The following is a 19,036-nucleotide window of genomic DNA, read 5'->3' as shown; positions in this document are numbered from 1 at the left end:
CAGCCTGCGGCCCACTGCGTAGAGTAACAAGAATGCTGGGGCATCCTACATGAAGCAGACCCCGTGCAAGCTGCCCACCGGAATAACCGGCAACTGGTTAAAGTGAATGGGAAGGAGGTCAGTGGTCTACGGGATACTGGTGCTACTATGACCTTGCTTCAAAAGAACCTGGTGTCTGAGAAACAGCACACTGGAGACACTGTGGCTGTGAGAGTGGCAGGGGGCACTGTGTTCCGCCTACCTGTTGCCAGGGTACATTTGGATTGGGGAGTGGGCGCTAGACATGTGAATGTAGGGGTCATGAAGGATTTACCAGCTGATGTTCTCCTTGGAAATGACTTGGCCCCCCTTGTTTTGGCCTACGCTCCCATGGGTCCCGTTGATGTTAACCCAGTGACTACCCGTGCCCAGGCCCGTGTCACCGAGACCGACCCACCTGCTGCTGAGACCCAGGTAAGACTCTCTTCCCCGACTTATACCCTAGACCAGACCCCCTTGAGTTGGGATACCCCAGAGACGTACGGGAGGGAAACCCGGGAGGATCCGACCCTTCAGAAGTACAGGGCTAGGGCAGACACTGGAGAAGAGGGAGTAGATGGGGAACGTTATGAGTGGGTGGGGGATAGGCTATATAGAATTCCCAAACCTGCCCAGAAAAGTACTGCCCTTCCACAAAATCGGCAGCTGGTAGTGCCTGCGAAATACCGGCAAGAGATTCTGCGGATTGGGCACGATGTACCGTTAGCTGGACATCTAGGGTCCCACCGCACCGCTCATAGCATCACCCAGAATTTCTTCTGGCCCAATTTTAACCGAGATGTGCGGGTATATTGTAGTACTTGTGACACCTGTCAACGGGTGGGTAAGCGGGGGGACCATCCCAAAGCTAGGCTTATGTCTATGCCTGTCATTGGGGAACCTTTTTCCCGCATAGCCGTTGACATTGTGGGTCCACTTGCCAGGGCTAGTCCATCAGGTAAGAAGTATATTCTCACTGTGGTGGACTATGCCACTCGTTACCCAGAGGCAGTAGCACTGTCGAATATAGAGGCAGAGACAGTTGCTGATGCCCTAGTTAAGGTTTTTACTAGGGTCGGGTTCCTTAAGGAGATTCTTTCTGATCAGGGGACCCAGTTTACCGCTGTGCTCACCCAGCAGCTGTGCAAGGTGTGCGGCATTAAACCGTTGCTCAGTTCGCCTTATCACCCCCAGACTAACGGTCTCTGCGAACGCTTTAATGGCACCCTCAAGCAGATGCTGAGAACCTTCACGGACACTTGCAGAGACTGGGAACGATTCCTGCCTCATCTGCTATTTGCGTACAGGGAGGTGCCCCAGGAATCCACTGGGTTCTCTCCCTTTGAGTTACTCTATGGGAGAAGAGTCCGCGGCACCCTGGATCTCATTAGAGGACACTGGGAGGGAGAGATAGAGCAGGAGTGAACCCCCATCGTGCCGTATGTTCTGGAACTCCGGGACCGCATGGAGAAACAGTCTCTGATGGTAAGAGGGAATCTCCAGGTGGCCCAGGAAAGACAGAAGGGGTGGTACGATCAGGGTGTCCGGCAGCGGGTCTTCCAGGTTGGACAGAAGGTTTTGGTGCTCCAGCCTGTGAAGGCCAACAAGATGCAAGCATCTTGGCAGGGCCCGTATAAAGTGTTATCTCGGGTGTGTGATACTACCTATGTTATAGCCAGCTGTGCAGATGAGAGGATCCAGCGATCCTTTCATGTAAACATGCTGAAGGAGTATCAGGAGAGGCCAGAGGATGTAACCGCAGTATGTGCCCCTGCTGCAGACGACCCAGAGAACTTACCCCTACCCAACTTATTAGAGAAGGACCCCCAGACTGACCTCACTAGTCTTGTGCAGCTAGGGGACCGGTTGAACCCTACCGAGAGGGTACAGGCAAGACAGCTCCTGTGGGAGAAGCAGGCGACGTTCTCCCAAGAGCCCGGCTACACTACCCTAGCTGTACATAAAGTAGAGACTCCCGGACAGAATCCCCTGCGACAGCCTCCCTACCGTATACCCGAAGCAGTCTGAGAAGGAATGCGGAAGGAGATACAGGAGATGGCCCGGCTGGGAGTGATCGAGCCCTCCGATAGTCCTTGGGCTTCCCCTGTAGTCCTGGTACCTAAGAAGGATGGAACCACCCGGTTCTGTGTGGACTACAGGCGGCTCAACGAGAGGACCACCACTGACGCCTACCCGATGCCCCGGGTAGACGAATTACTAGACCGTATTGCTAGGGGGCGCTATCTGACAACCATAGACCTGTGTAAAGGCTATTGGCAGATTCCCCTGGCCGAGGATGCTATCCCCAAGTCGGCCTTCGTCACCCCATTCGGCTTGTACCAGTTTAAGGTCATGCCCTTTGGGATGAAGAATGCTCCAGCTACCTTCCAGCATATGGCGGATAGACTCCTTGATGGCTTCCAGGAATTTGCTTGTGCATACCTGGACGACATTGCGGTTTACAGTGGGTCCTGGGAAGAACACCTTACCCATGTAGGGCTGGTTCTGGACAAGATTCGGGCCGCTGGCCTGACCTTGAAACCGGACAAGTGCCATCTAGGTATGGCTGAAGTACAGTACTTGGGGCACCGAGTGGGGTGTGGGAGCCAGAGACCGGAGCCAGCCAAGGTAGAGGCTGTGGCTAACTGGCCCACACCTATCACTAAGACCCAAGTACTAGCCTTCCTGGGGACGGCCGGGTATTACCGACGTTTTGTCCCCGACTACAGTACTATCGCCTAGCCCCTGACTGACCTGACTAAGAAGAACCTCCCCAAACAGGTCCTGTGGTCTCCAGCTTGTGAAGCCGCGTTTCAGGCACTGAAGCAGGCCCTTGTGAATGCCCTGTCTTGGCTGCCCCAGTCCCTAACAAACGTTTTCTCATTCATACAGATGCTTCCATGTATGGACTGGGGGCTGTACTGAGTCAAGTCGGGGAGGATGGAGGAGAGCATCCTGTCGCATACCTAAGCAGAAAGTTATTACCTCGGGAAGTAAGTTATGCGGCAGTAGAGAAAGAATGTTTAACCCTGGTCTGGGCACTGAAGAAGTTGAACCCTTATCTATATGGACAGGAATTTTCCCTCATAACGGACCACAATCCCTTAGTCTGGCTCAACCGGGTCTCAGGAGACAATGGTAGATTGCTGAGGTGGAGTTTAGCCCTCCAGCCCTATAACTTCACCATCAGCTACCGGCCCGGTAAGCTAAACGGGAATGCAGATGGATTGTCCCAGCAAACTGACATGCCTACCACCACCTAGTCCGGTCATCCCCAAGTTGACCCGCCAAAGGGTCAAGCCGGGTCTGCCGGAGTGTTCCACAAGGGGGGAGCTATGTGACAGACCCTTCGGTCAGGACTGAAAGTGTTAACCTTATTTTCTAAACACAAGTTGCTGGCTCCAGCTATAATCTTACTTTCTAAACACAAGTTGCTGGCTCCAGCTATAATCTAATTACTGCTAAGCATTCTATTGTTTGATCACCTCCATAGAGAAAATGCCTAAGTGATAAGAAGAGCCAAGAGTGTCTTGTGGTTGAAGTAATATAATTCTATTGTATCATGTCAAAAGGGCGCTTTTCCCTTTTATCTAATGTACAACATTCTTTCAACCCCCATCTGGGGGGGTCAAAACCTGTATAAATACTAGGCATTCAGCCTTTAATAAACACAGTCTGTTTTTAACCTGAAATGTGGAGCTTGGTCTCATGTTTGAGGGGAAACTGATCGGGGTTGTGAATTGCTGATTGTCTATGCAGGACGTTGTTCATCTGGTGTTAACCCTTGGTACACTGTTGGTACCGTAACAGCTTGGATTTATTCCAGACTGGAGAAGGTTTCCAAACGGAAACCGTTCCTTTAGGGGAAGGGTCAGGCTTCTGTTCCTTATTCTGACGAAAGGAACGAAAACGATTAGCAGCCCTGTATTTACCTTTAGATTTTTTGTCCTGAGGCAAAAAGGTTCCTTTCCCCCCAGTAACAGTTGAAATAATAGAATCCAACTGTGAACCAAATAATTTATTACCTTGGAAAGAAAGAGAAAGCAAAGTTGACTTAGAAGTCATATCTGCATTCCAAGATTTAAGCCATAAAGCTCTTCTAGCTAAAATAGCTAAAGACATATACCTGACATCAATTCTAATGATATCAAAAATGGCATCACAAATAAAGTTATTAGCATGCTGAAGAAGTTTAACAATGCTATAAGCATTATGGTCTGACACTTGTTGCGCTAAAGCCTCCAACCAGAAAGTGGAAGCTGCAGCAACATCAGCAAAAGAAATAGCAGGTCTAAGAAGATTACCTGAACATAAATAAGCTCTCCTTAGAAAGGATTCAAGCTTCCTATCTAAAGGATCCTTAAAGGAAGTACTATCCGCCATAGGAATAGTAGTACGTTTAGCAAGAGTAGAGATAGCCCCATCAACTTTAGGGATTTTGTCCCAAAATTCTAATCTATCAGATGGCACAGGGTACAATTTCTTAAACCTTTGAGAAGGAGTAAATGAAGTACCCAGACTATTCCATTCCCAAGAAATTACTTCTGAAATAGCATCAGGAACTGGAAAAACTTCTGGAATAACTACATGAGGTTTGAAAACCGAATTTAAACGCTTAGTAGATTTAGTATCAAGAGGAGTAGACTCCTCGATATCTAATGCAATGAACACTTCTTTAAGCAAAGAACGAATAAACTCCATCTTAAATAAATATGAAGATTTATCAGTGTCAATATCTGAGGCAGAATCTTCTGAACCAGATAGATCCTCATCAGAAACAGATAAGTCAGAATGATGGCGGTCACTTAAAAATTCATCTGAAATATGAGAAGTTTTAAAAGACCTTTTACGTTTACTGGAAGGAGGAATAACAGACAGAGCCTTCCTAATAGATTTAGAAACAAATTCTTTTACATTAACAGGGACATCCTGAACATTAGATGTTGAAGGAACAACAACAGGTAATGGATTATTACTAATGGAAACACAATCTGCATTAGAAAGTTTATCATGACAGTTATCACAAACTACAGCCTGAGGAACAGTTACCAAAAGTTTACAACAAATGCACTTAACTTTGGTAGAACCAGCATCAGGCAGCGTCTTTCCAGAAGTAGATTCTGATCCAGGGTCAGGTTGAGACATCTTGCAATATGTAATAGAAAAAACAACATATAAAGCAAAATTATCAAATACCTTAAATGACAGTTTCAGGAATGGGAAAAAATGCCAAATGAACAAGCCTCTAGCAACCAGAAGCAATGAAAAATGAGACTGAAATAATGTGAAAAAAAGGTGACAAGAATGACGCCCACATTTTTTGGCGCCAAGAATGACGTCCACATTATTGGCGCCAAGTACAATGCCCATATTTTTTGGCACCAAGTATGACGCCACATCCTGTGACGCTGAAAAAAACGACGCCCACATTTTTGGCGCAAAAAACGTCTGAACACATATACGTAAAAAAATGATGCAACCACGAACAAACTTCCGGCGTCAATTAGGGCGCCGGAAATGACAAAATTTTTGCACCAAAAAAGTCCGCGCCAAGAATGACGCAATAAATTGTAGCATTGTCAGCCCCCGCGAGCCTAACAGCCCACAGGGAAAAAAGTCAATTGAAAAAATTTTAAGGTAAGAAAAAAAAAATAAAAAAATATTCATATGCATTATCCCAAATAATGAAACTGACTGTCTGAAATAAGGAATACTGATTATCCTGAATCATGGCAAATATAAGTTTAAACACATATATTTAGAACTTTACAAATAAAGTGCCCAACCATAGCTTAAGAGTGTCATAATAAAATAAGACTTACTTACCCCAAGACACTCATCTACATATAGTAGATAGCCAAACCAGTACTGAAACGAGAATCAGTAGAGGTAATGGTATATAAGAGTATATTGTCGATCTGAAAAGGGAGGTAGGAGAAGAAATCTCTACGACCGATAACAGAGAACCTATGAAATAGACCCCGTAGAAGGAGACCATTGAATTCAAATAGGCAATACTCTCCTCACATCCCTCTGACATTCACTGCACGCTGAGAGGAAAACCGGGCTCCAACCTGCTGCGGAGCGCATATCAACGTAGAATCTAGCACAAACTTACTTCACCACCTCCATGGGAGGCAAAGTTTGTAAAACTGAATTGTGGGTGTGGTGAGGGGTGTATTTATAGGCATTTTAAGGTTTGGGAAACTTTGCCCCTCCTGGTAGGAATGTATATCCCATACGTCACTAGCTCATGGACTCTTGCTAATTACATGAAAGAAAAATACTTAATGCGCATTCAAGCACAAATACCTACTTCCTGCTCATACAATCACAAATACACACTCAATGCGCATACAAGCACAAATACATACGTAATGCACATACAAGCACAAATACACACTCTATGTGCATACAAGCACAAATACATACTCAATGCGCATACAAGCACAAATACACACTCAATGCGCATACAAGCACAAATACACACTCAATGCACATACAAGCACAAATACATACTTAATGCGCATACAAGCACAAATACATACTTAATGCGCATACAAGCACAAATAAATACTTAATGCGCATACAAGCAAAAATACATACTTCATGCGCATACAAACAAAAATACACACTCAATGAGCATACAAGCACAAATACACACTCAATGCGCATACAAGCACAAATACACACTCAATGCGCATACAAGCACAAATACACACTCAATGAGCATACAAGCACAAATACACACTCAATGAGCATACAAGCACAAATACACACTCAATGCGCATACAAGCACAAATACACACTCAATGAGCATACAAGCACAAATACACACTCAATGCGCATACAAGCACAGATACACGCTCAATGCGCATACAAGCACAAATACACGCTCAATGCGCATACAAGCACAAATACACACTCAATGCGCATACAAGCACAGATACACGCTCAATGCGCATACAAGCACAAATACACGCTCAATGCGCATACAATCACAAATACACGCTCAATGCGCATACAAGCACAAATACACACGCAATGCACATACAAGCACAAATACATACTCAATGTGCATACCAGCACAAATACATACTTAAAACGCATACAAGCACAAATACATACTCAATGCACATAAAACCATAAATATACACTCATTGCGCATACAAGCACAAATACATACTCAATGCGCATACAAGCACAAAAACACACTCAATGTGCAAACAAGCACAAATACACGCTCAATGTGCATACCAGCACAAATACATACTTAATGCGCATACAAGCACAAATACACACTCAATGCGCATACAAGCACAAAAACACACTCAATGTGCAAACAAGCACAAATACACGCTCAATGCGCATACAAGCACAAATACACACTTAATGCGCATACAAGCACAAATACACACGTAATGCGTATACAAGCACAAATACATACTCAATGTGCATACAAGCACAAATACATACTTAATGCGCATACAAGCACAAATGCACACTCAATGCGCATACAAGCACAAATGCATACTTAATGCGCATACAAGCACAAATACATACTTAATGCACATACAAGCACAAATACACATACAAGCACAAATACACACTTAATGCGCATACAAGCATAAATACACACTCAATGTGCATACAAGCACAAATACACACTCAATTCGCATACAAGCACAAATACACACTCAATACTCATACAAGCACAAATACACACTCAATGAGCATACAAGCACAAATACATACTTAATGCGCATACAAGCACAAATACATACTCAATGCGCATACAATCACAAATACATACTTAATGCTCATACAAGCACAAATACACACTCAATACTCATACAAGCACAAATACACACTCAATGCGCATACAATCACAAATACATACTTAATGCGCATACAAGTACAAATACACACTCAATACTCATACAAGCACAAATACACACTCAATGAGCATTCAAGCACAAATACACACTCAATGCGCATACAAACACAAATACATACTCAATGCGCATCAAAGCACAAATACATACTCAATGCGCATCAAAAGAGAAATACATACTCAATGTGCATACAAGCACAAATACACACTCTATGTGCATACAAGCACAAATACATACTCAATGCACATACAAGCACAAATACACACTCAATACTCATACAAGCACAAATACACACTCAATGCGCATACAATCACAAATACATACTTAATGCGCATACAAGTACAAATACACACTCAATACTCATACAAGCACAAATACACCCTCAATGAGCATTCAAGCACAAATACACACTTAATGCGCATACAAACACAAATACATACTCAATGCACATACAAACACAAATACATACTCAATGCGCATCAAAGCACAAATACATACTCAATGCGCATTAAAACACAAATACATAATCAATGCGCATACAAGCACGAAAACACACTCAATGCGCATACAAGCAAAAATACACACTTAATGCACATACAAGATCAAATACATACATAATGCGTATACAAGCACAAATACACACTCAATGCGCATACAATAACAAATACACACTCATACGCATACAATAACAAATACACACTCAATGCACATACAAGAACAAATACATACTTAATGTGCATACAAGCACAAATACACGCTCAATGTGCATACAAGCACAAATACATGCTCAATGTGCATACAAGAACAAATACACACTCAATGCGCATACAAGCACAAATACACACTCAATGCGCATACAAGCACAAATACACGCTCAATGCGCATACAAGCACAAACACATGCTCAATGTGCATCCAAGAACAAATACACACTCAATGCGCATACAAGCACAAATACATGCTGAATGTGCATACAACCACAAATACATGCTCAATGCGCATACAAGCACAAATACACGCTAAATGTGCATACAATCACAAATACACGCTCAATCCTCATACAAGCACAAATACATACTAAATGCGCATACAAACACAAATACATACTTAATGCGCATACAAGCACAAATACATACTTAATGCACATACAAGATCAAATACATACTCAATGCACATACAAGAACAAATACATACTTAATGCGCATACAAACACAAATACATACTCAATGCGCATCAAAGCACAACTACATACTCAATGCGCATTAAAACACAAATACATACTCAATGCGCATACAAGCACGAAAACACACTCAATGCGCATACAAGCAAAAATACATACTTAATGCGCATACAAGATCAAATACATACATAGTGCGCATACAAGCACAAATACACACTCAATGCGCATACAAGCACAAATACATACTTAATGCGCATACAAGAACAAATACATACTCAATGCGCATACAAGCACAAATACATACTTAATGCGCATACAAGCACAAATACATGCTCAATGCGCATACAAGCACAAATACATGCTCATTGTGCATACAAGAACAAATACACACTCAATGCGCATACAAGCACAAATACATGCTGAATGCGCATACAAGCACAAATACATGCATACAAGCACAAATACACGCTCAATGCGCATACAAGCACAAATACATGCTCAATGCACATACAAGCACAAATTCACACTCAATGCGCATACAAGCACAAATACACACTCAATGCTCATACAAGCGCAAATACACACTCAATGCTCATACAAGCACAAATACACACTCAATGCTCATACAAGCACAAATACACACTCAATGCGCATACAAGCACAAATACACGCTCAATGCGCATACAAGCACAAATACACACTCAATGCGCATAGAAGCACAAATATATGCTCAATGCGCATACAATCACAAATACACGCTCAATGCGCATACAAGCACACATATACTTTTTTGGGGTTTCCCTTTGAAAGCCCATGAATGCCAAAATGTGTCCCAAACATGAAACTAAAGATATATTGATGATATATTGATAATCTGGAAAGGCTCATTAGAAGATCTTAAGTATACATTTGACGTGATGAACAAAAACGAAATGAATTTAAAATTCACATATGAACATAGCTCGACTAAAACTAATTTCCTTGATCTATCAATAGAAATTATTGATGGTCAGATTGAGACATCGACCTTCTTTAAGAAGGTTGATTGCAACAACTATATACACAGTATGAGTTGCCATCACCCAATCTGGAAAGCAAATATCCCAAAGGGTCAATTGCTAAGAGTGAGAAAGAACTGTTCCAACCCACGTAAATGGGAGGAACAAGCAAACATATTGAAGCAAAAGTTTGTGGATAGAGGTTATGACAAAGAGATCATAGAAGAGAAAATAGAAGAAGTATGTAACATCGACAGAAATAACCTTATAAAATATAAAACTAAACAAACATTAAGAACAGATGAAAATACCATTGATGTGCCTATGATCACCAAATATTGTGCCAACAAACACATTATCGAAAAGATTGTTAAGAAACATTGGAGAGTATTAAAGGAGGACGATGTAATAGGCGAGAAACTCATACCAAATCCCAGGTTCATTTATAGAAAAGCGAACAATTTGAAAAATATGCTGGCTCCCAGTATCCCAAGGGATAAGACTTTAAAAATAACTGATTATCAAGGGAAAACAGTAAGGGGTTTCTTCCCGTGCCCGAATTGTAAGGCCTGCAAGAACGGTTTAAAAACTAATAAATTCACTTCTCACCACAAGAGAGAACAACACAAGATTCGAGATCTCATCAGATGCAGTGACAGAAGTGTAATATATGTGATCTCCTGCACTTGCGGCCTACAATATGTGGGTCAAACCTCAAGAACTCTCAAAGACAGAATCAGAGAGCATATATTGTGTATCGAGAAAAATAATACGGAAACTCCGTTATACAAACATTTCTCAACAAAACATGGAGGTAATCTAAAAGACCTAAAATACTTTGGAATAGAGAAGGTCAAATATGATTGGAGAGGAGGCAATCACGAGAAAAAACTATTATATAATGAGTCCAAATGGATCTTCATGTTAGACTGCCTCTTCCCTAAGGGTCTCAATCAGAAAGAAGATCTGTCACACTTATTATCCCTGAGAAAGGATTAGGAGAATTTTAATTTTATATTTATATTTTTATATTTATTCATTCATCTATTTTTTATAGTATCCTTCACACTATCTTTTATCCTATTTATTACTTGATTGCATGTGTTATCACACTAGCTTTTTAATTAAAATTAAGATAAAAAGATAGACTATATGACAACCAGGGACTACTTTACATCATATACCTTTATCATTTATTGTATAAATCTTTTCATCATATCCCTATTACGGTCCCCTTTTAGACAGCCTAACTATTGATACCTACCATACGTAATACCTCATGGCAGGAGGAGGCACATACATATACACACTATTTAGCCTTAATCCATTGTGGTTATAAGATGATACCAGGAAATTAGGAACCTCTACCCTTTATACATACATAATTTTAAAAACATGTTTTTTAAATGTGACTTTTTAGATGAGATGTTTTAGATATTTTGAAGATTTTTGGAATATTTTATATTTCATATTTTACTCTTTAAGAATGTATTTTTTAAGATAATATATTTTTTAAGAATATATTTTAAGACGATTTTTTATCTATTTTTTATTTATTATAATTTTAACATGGATATTGTACACAGACCAGATTTCAAGAATTAGCCCAAATACACGCCATATTCGTGTACCAATGCTATTAATGTACATTGATCTACCAGAAAGGATTTTTCTATTACCTATAACTGTTATAAGGTTTCTCTACAACTAAGAATATGTAAACATATCCTCTAATATATAATACTGATAAAGTTAAGTCTAGACACCTGGTAAATGACTATGAGTAAAAACGTATAACATAGGAATTGACTGTTTGCATATTCCTTATATATACTCCCTTTGAGCCTTTCCATGACGCTAGCATCTGTTATTAGAAAATTTCCCTTTAAATTCAACAATCACTTTGTGTTCTAACAAGTACCTCACTTTAAAAAGAATATTTAAGATACATTGACACTGAAGGTTATATAATGAATTTAAACAACCGGAGGAGATTACATTTAGGAATAATAATCTATCTAAATGTGTTTAAACTAGCGATATTGTTTACAAATATCTCATTATTGGATAATAACATCTTGGGCTTACCAATACTCCACTTTGCTGAAACTATTAAGGACTAATATAAAGTAAAAATAAGCTCTCACAATAGCCTTTCTCACTGACACCCGAGAATTGATATATAAATAAACAGAAACTGTTGACATTCCGAAACCGGAAGTGACGCAAAAGACGTCATTCCGGATACCGGAAACGAGATACGAAACATCAACAGGAAGCAAAAATGCCGAAACCGGAAGTAATAGTTATCACTGACGGTAACAAATAAAAAACATTACATCAGTCAGAATATGTATAAAAGCTTCTATGGAGAATGTTTTACTAGAAACAACGACTACAACAGATCATACAAATATATATTAATCACTAGGGTTAAGAAGCATTCTTTATACAAATATGAAACATTACCCATGACTCACTAGGACTAACAGGAAGAGGTTTTCCATAAGATTTTGGCGCCAAATGAATGACCAATCACAACATTTTGCACCCTATATAAGCTTCCCGTCTATTCATATACAGTATAGTCTTGAAAAAGGCCTTGTTACAGGCCGAAACGCGTAGACCCAGACATACTGGTAAGCTTATTTCCTATCATTTGCTAACTGTAAAAACTTTATTGCACCATTGTGTTTTTTTTTCGTTTTTTTACAGGTTCAGGAACTTTTCAACTTTTTAGATGGATAACATACTATTTAGTCACTGGCACTAAATTTGTTTTTATACAACACTAGCTTTTAACTACCACTTCCTTTTTTTTGGTAGCACCTTATATCACTTTTGGAAGCACGATTTATTGTATACCCTTTTTTTATAACGATTTTCACCACAGATCATTTGCACTGAATTTTTGCACACCATTTTTTGAACTTTAGATACTCACTATTTTACGGATTTATTTCAATTGACTATTTTAAATTGACTATCTTCGTGGACACTTATTTGCAGTTTGCTACTTTTTGGATCAATTTTTGGATTTTGTTTAATTTTTGGATTTTCTTTGGAATTAGTTAACGGATTCTTTATTGGACACCACATAATAGACACCTGTAGAAATTTTTCTGTTGGACATTTATATAATTCTATACTTTTATTTGTTTTGACCTATCATTGCTTGGTGCACCCATACTTTAATTGGTATACTGTTAGAACATCCATTTAGGTCTGTATTACCATTGTTTTTAATTTGTATTTTAACATTTTTATCATGGATCCATGTTATTGTATATTGTAACTTTATAAATTGTATATTATTTATTATATATTGTATATTATCATATATTGTATTAAATTTTTAGACCACGGTATCCCACATCTCATCTCAGCCATATGCTATTCACATCTCTATCCTATTAAGCTTTAAGCGATCCCTTCACCTCACACACATTCTGTCTCTATCAGTCCGCTAGGGGACTATTCAGGAGGAGAGCATTAGGATCCTACAGCGCTTAGTTTACAACCTATCTAACTTAAGCACAAATACATGCTCAATGTGCATACAAAAAGCACAAATAGGGGGCGAAGCAAGCCTTGCATCTGAGCGGTCGCACACTAAGAGAGCTCTGCTCAAATATTATCTTCAACTAAATACCAGACCGCTCAGTATCGCTCAAAATTGGGCAAAATTATGGCTGATAAATCATAGATCTGTATAGAGGGACTCAGCTAGAAAGAGAAGTTTGGAGGTGTTAAATCAGAACATTTCTTTATCACTCGCAGCTCATACATCATCTATACCCGGAGCGGCCATATTGCAAGACACGTGGAACTCACATTCCTTAGGGCCCGCAGACCAAACTTGCGAGCTAGATAATCTTATTGAACACTGCCCTACTACAATGGATCCCATAGCACTTTGGGAACATAACTTGCTGCACTCACTAGATCGTCACTATCATGACCTCAGGCGGCATTTTCAGATGCTTATGGCCACCCTGCAAACAGAGCTCAACGAACCGGAGGTGGATTCCCCTGTATCATCTAATACCTATGGAGGCTCTGGTATCCACTATGCGGTATCATCGGATGTACAGCGTGACTTCAGAGGAAGCTTCTTTCTGGGAGACACTGGGTCCGTTGTTACCCCTGAGAACACCACTCTCCTGGATAAGGGGTTATCTCAGACTTTGGAGGAAATAACGACCCAAGATCAGAATATGCTGCGCCTCACTGCAAAGGGACATATAACTACAGTCCCACGCTCTACCAAGGAAGGGACAAACTCCGTGCTGCTTAGTGATGGAGCAACGGGCCCTGCACAGCTTCTGCTAATAGTGGAGCTGAGCAAGATCGCAAGTAGTTGAACCTCACTTCTGGAGACTTTACCTGTGTATGTGGATACTTTGCGGAGCTTCTCAGCATTCACCGCTCCCAAAGGTGAATTTTCCCTTCTCGCACTGAAGAACACTCGAAACATGAGACTCTATCAGTCACATCTGGTATGCTTCCAAACCTTTTCCCTATGCTGGGACATGCTGCAAACAGGCTATGTTCCTACTCTTGTGGCCCCTAATACAGGAGTAGGCTGAATTCATTTATGCCTCTGGGCTTCCTCCTTGGCGTGTTCCCTGCGTTGAGGAGATCTTTGAGACTGCTGGCCAGCACTGTATTTAGTTAAGCCCTGGCTTCATTATGTTGTTCTGCATCTCGCAAACCCTAAATGTTCAGAACTGTAATTAGATAGAACACAGCCTATAGTGTACGATGGTAGGATGCACGCACATCTTATGGTACATTTTTTGAATATAGTATGTTTGTCATTTTTGCCTAAATTTTCTGTTAATTTAGCCCTAGAGTGGGATGAACTCCCGGTATTTAACAATCAGCACTCCCGGTTATCTCCTACCAGCAAGACTTGAAATGTTGAACTATTATACCCCATGTCCGTGTCTACATGCTATTGTTATTGATTTTACTATTGTAAATCCTGGTACATTATTTGTTTTTTTTGTTTTTCTTACTAGAACATATTTACCTATAGCGCTGCCTATATAAGCTTAAAAATACTTTGGCAAGCTGTTTTAACTCAGGAGGATTTTTGTCCTGCACATCCTAGCTTGCTTAGAAGAGGCACATCTGCAGTTAACTGTTGTTAGCCTAACCCAATTTAACTTTATGCTGTCCTTCTGTTATTATAGATGACCATTTTTATTTCCAATTATATTTGATATTTGGGGATTGTTTAACACTGAGATCAGTACCCTATTTAGCTACGCGTCTTATAGTCCAGAAAACATATACTGTACTTGCTAAGTTAGTTAGACTGATTAGAATTTTGTTTTATATCCACTCATTAATATATACAGTTACGCGGACTATGTTATATAGTTGACACTTGTATTTGGCTATTTATGTTTTGGAGTTAAAAGACATATCATATTGTAGCTTCCCTATAGTAAGACGTATACATTTAATATATCATAAGGGGATACTTTCGTGTATTTAGCTTGTTAGCATGTTTTGTATTTCACAAGGGGTACTATCTCTCTCCCTTACAAGAGGGAGAACACCTACATTCCTCACTAATACTAGTTGATAAATGGATTTTGCATTCATAGACCAGGCTGCAGCACTACCGCGGCTTACCCTGTAACAACAACGTACTTACTACCCTACATCTCCAAAACATACTTTCTATCTCACTATGGTTATTATTTCTACATCCTAGGGATAACCTTAAAGAGCATACCATAGACTCCTGTGTTTCTTTCTATGGGAGTAATTGTTGCTATATGTGTCATTGGTGATGTGCTAGTCAGTCTGACAATTGTTCACCCTCTTACCAAGTTGATAAACAGACATACTTGATTGGATTACATGAGCTCACAGAGTGTGCTCGTTTACTTATATCCATACATTATCTATATTATGCAGTGCAACAAATTAGTCATAACCCTCTATTTAAGTATTACATAGACTGTAAGTAACAAACCATCCCTTGGCTTTTATATTAATTCCATATTCATAGAGATATAACTTACATATTTTACACTCACCCACTAGGCCAAAAATCAAAGCATAGGTTTGATTACCTATACTTTACATTGTGCTAGACACGGTATTATTTGACCTTTTAGTTACTGGACTCAGGTTTCATGGTTTTTTTTTTTTAGAGGCATAGCCCTTCCTTATGATGTCACCTATATTATATTTAACTGTTTAAGAATCTGAGCTTTTGATTAAACAACCTTACTATAGGACTCCCACAAGCTCCCTACCGCTCCTAGTCCTTAAGATATCTATGTTCCCCCTATATTCACTATAGCCCGCCCCTCCTAAATTCCCCCCCCCCAAACCCAAACTAAAAGTGGCTCTTGCCCACTGATCTTTTCCCCCCCTTAAATCATACCACTACCTGTATATAATGATAAGTATTTTAGTTATATAATTGATCCTAACGGCTCTCCCCATTAAGAGATCTCTAACTTTCCATAATCCTCAACTCTCCTACATCCTATCTGCCTTACCATTAGGATCCCTGAATACATATACTTAATTTATAATGTACCTAGCTATATATGGTAGTGGTTGGTCTATGAAAAAAAAAAGAAGTCGTTCCTACCACTGCACAGGTTAATTTTTATTGCTTTCAATACCTGTTTGTCATTATTTACCATGAGTACTTGAACTGCACAAATTTTGTCTTCTGTACTATGTTCCCATATTGTTCTGTTTTCTGTATCTCACCTATGCGGTTGGATTATTATATGTTACCTTTTACTTTAACCTCAATAAAAAATATTAAAAAAAAAAAAAAGCACAAATACACAATCAATGCGCATACAAAATGCACAAATACACGCTCAATGCGCATACAAGCACAAATACATGCTCAATGCGCATACAAAATGCAAAAATACACGCTCAATGCGCATACAAGCACAAATACATGCTCAATGCGCATACAAGCACAAATACATGCTCAATGCGCATACAAGCACAAATACATGCTCAATGCGCATACAAAATGCAAAAATACACGCTCAATGCGCATACAAGCACAAATACATGCTCAATGCGCATACAAGCACAAATACACACTCAATGCACGTACAAAATGCAAAAATACACGCTCAATGCGCATACAAGCACAAATACACACTTAATGCGCATACAAGCACAAATACACAATCAATGCACGTACAAGCACAAATACACGCTCAATGCGCATACAAGCACAAATACACGCTCAATGCGCATACAAAATGCACAAATACACGCTCAATGCGCATACAAGCACAAATACATGCTCAATGCGCATACAAGCACAAATACACACTTAATGCTCATACAAGCACAAATACACAATCAATGCACGTACAAGCACAAATACACACTCAATGCGCATACAAACACAAATACAAGCTCAATGCGCATACAAAATGCACAAATACACGCTCAATGCGCATACAAGCACAAATACATGCTCAATGCGCATACAAAATGCACAAATACACGCTCAATGCGCATACAAGCACAAATACATGCTCAATGCGCATACAAAATGCAAAAATACACGCTCAATGCGCATACAAGCACAAATACATGCTCAATGCGCATACAAAATGCAAAAATACACGCTCAATGCGCATACAAGCACAAATACATGCTCAATGCGCATACAAGCACAAATACACACTCAATGCACGTACAAGCACAAATACACAATCAATGCACATACAAAAAGCACAAATACATACTCAATGCGCATACAAACACAAATACAAGCTCAATGCGCATACAATCACAAATACAAGCTCAATGCGCATACAATCACAAATACATGCTCAATGCGCATACAAGCACAAATATACGCTCAATGCGCATACAATCACAAATACACGCTCAATGCGCATACAAGCACAAATACATATTCAATGCGCATACAAGCACAAATACACACTCAATGCGCATACAAGCACAAATATACGCTCAATGCGCATACAAGCACAAATATACGCTCAATGCGCATACAATCACAAATACACACTCAATGCGCATACAAGCACAAATACACGTTTAATGCGCATACAAGCACAAATACATACTTAATGCGCATACAAGCACAAATACACACTCAATGCGCATACAAGCACAAATACACACTCAATGCGCATACAAGCACACATATACTTTTTTGGGGTTTCCCTTTAAAAGCCCATGAATGCCAATCCCAAACATGAAACTAAAGTACACAAGGAAAAGCATGGGACTTGCAGTAAGTGGTTCCGTACAGTCATGTATCTCATGACTTCCTGTTAAAACAAAACATTTGAATAATTTTAAAAAGATTTACATGTCCTAGAACATGTGATATCAAATCAGTATCAGGGCACTGTTTGCTGCTTTTTTATCTTCATAGAAAAGTAGCAGAATCTTAATCCATGATCACAGGTGAAATGTGCTCAGAGACAAGCTGTCTATCAATGTCAGGAAGATGGGAGTTGAGGATGTTACATATTTTGTACTCCTCATTGTTGCCAACTGGAATGGGAAGAGAGGGATCGGTAGTGTAACAATTGCACACTAGCAGCTTAAAATGGAGATACACATGCTAGCAGGGAGATCAAGGGTGTAGGCAACCGGTTTAACCTTATGGAAAATATGAAAAGGCCCCATGTAACAAGGTGCCAATTTTGGAGAAGGCACTAAGAGGTTGAGGTTACAGGAAGACAACCACTCTCGCTCCCTGACCTAGTAGGAAGGAGCATGAAGATGCCTTCGATCCGCCTGAAGCTTTTGGCGATGCATAGAGGCATGAAAGGAATTCTGAATCTGTATCCATGTGAAGTGGAGCACCCGAAGATGATAATCCAAAGCCAGAATGTTCTGAGGCATAAATGAATTGGGTAACACAGATGGCTGAAACCCACAAATGGCCATGAA

General features: G+C 40.1%; 1 protein-coding gene across 1 annotated transcript in view; it reads right to left on the bottom strand.

The window, feature by feature from the left end:
* LOC128656799 (vomeronasal type-2 receptor 26-like) overlaps positions 1-9,630 on the bottom strand; it is a 53,989-nt gene extending 44,359 nt beyond the window's left edge. The window contains exon 1 of the mRNA XM_053710952.1: positions 9,604-9,630. Coding sequence (XP_053566927.1) covers positions 9,604-9,630 — 27 coding nt within the window. The remainder of the gene's footprint in view (positions 1-9,603) is intronic.
* Positions 9,631-19,036: the final 9,406 nt, after the last annotated feature.

Source organism: Bombina bombina, chromosome 4 (assembly GCF_027579735.1).
Source record: "Bombina bombina isolate aBomBom1 chromosome 4, aBomBom1.pri, whole genome shotgun sequence".
NCBI lineage: Eukaryota > Metazoa > Chordata > Amphibia > Anura > Bombinatoridae > Bombina > Bombina bombina.
Note: the sequence above shows the minus strand (reverse complement) of the source record. Positions and strands in the feature narration are given on the sequence as shown.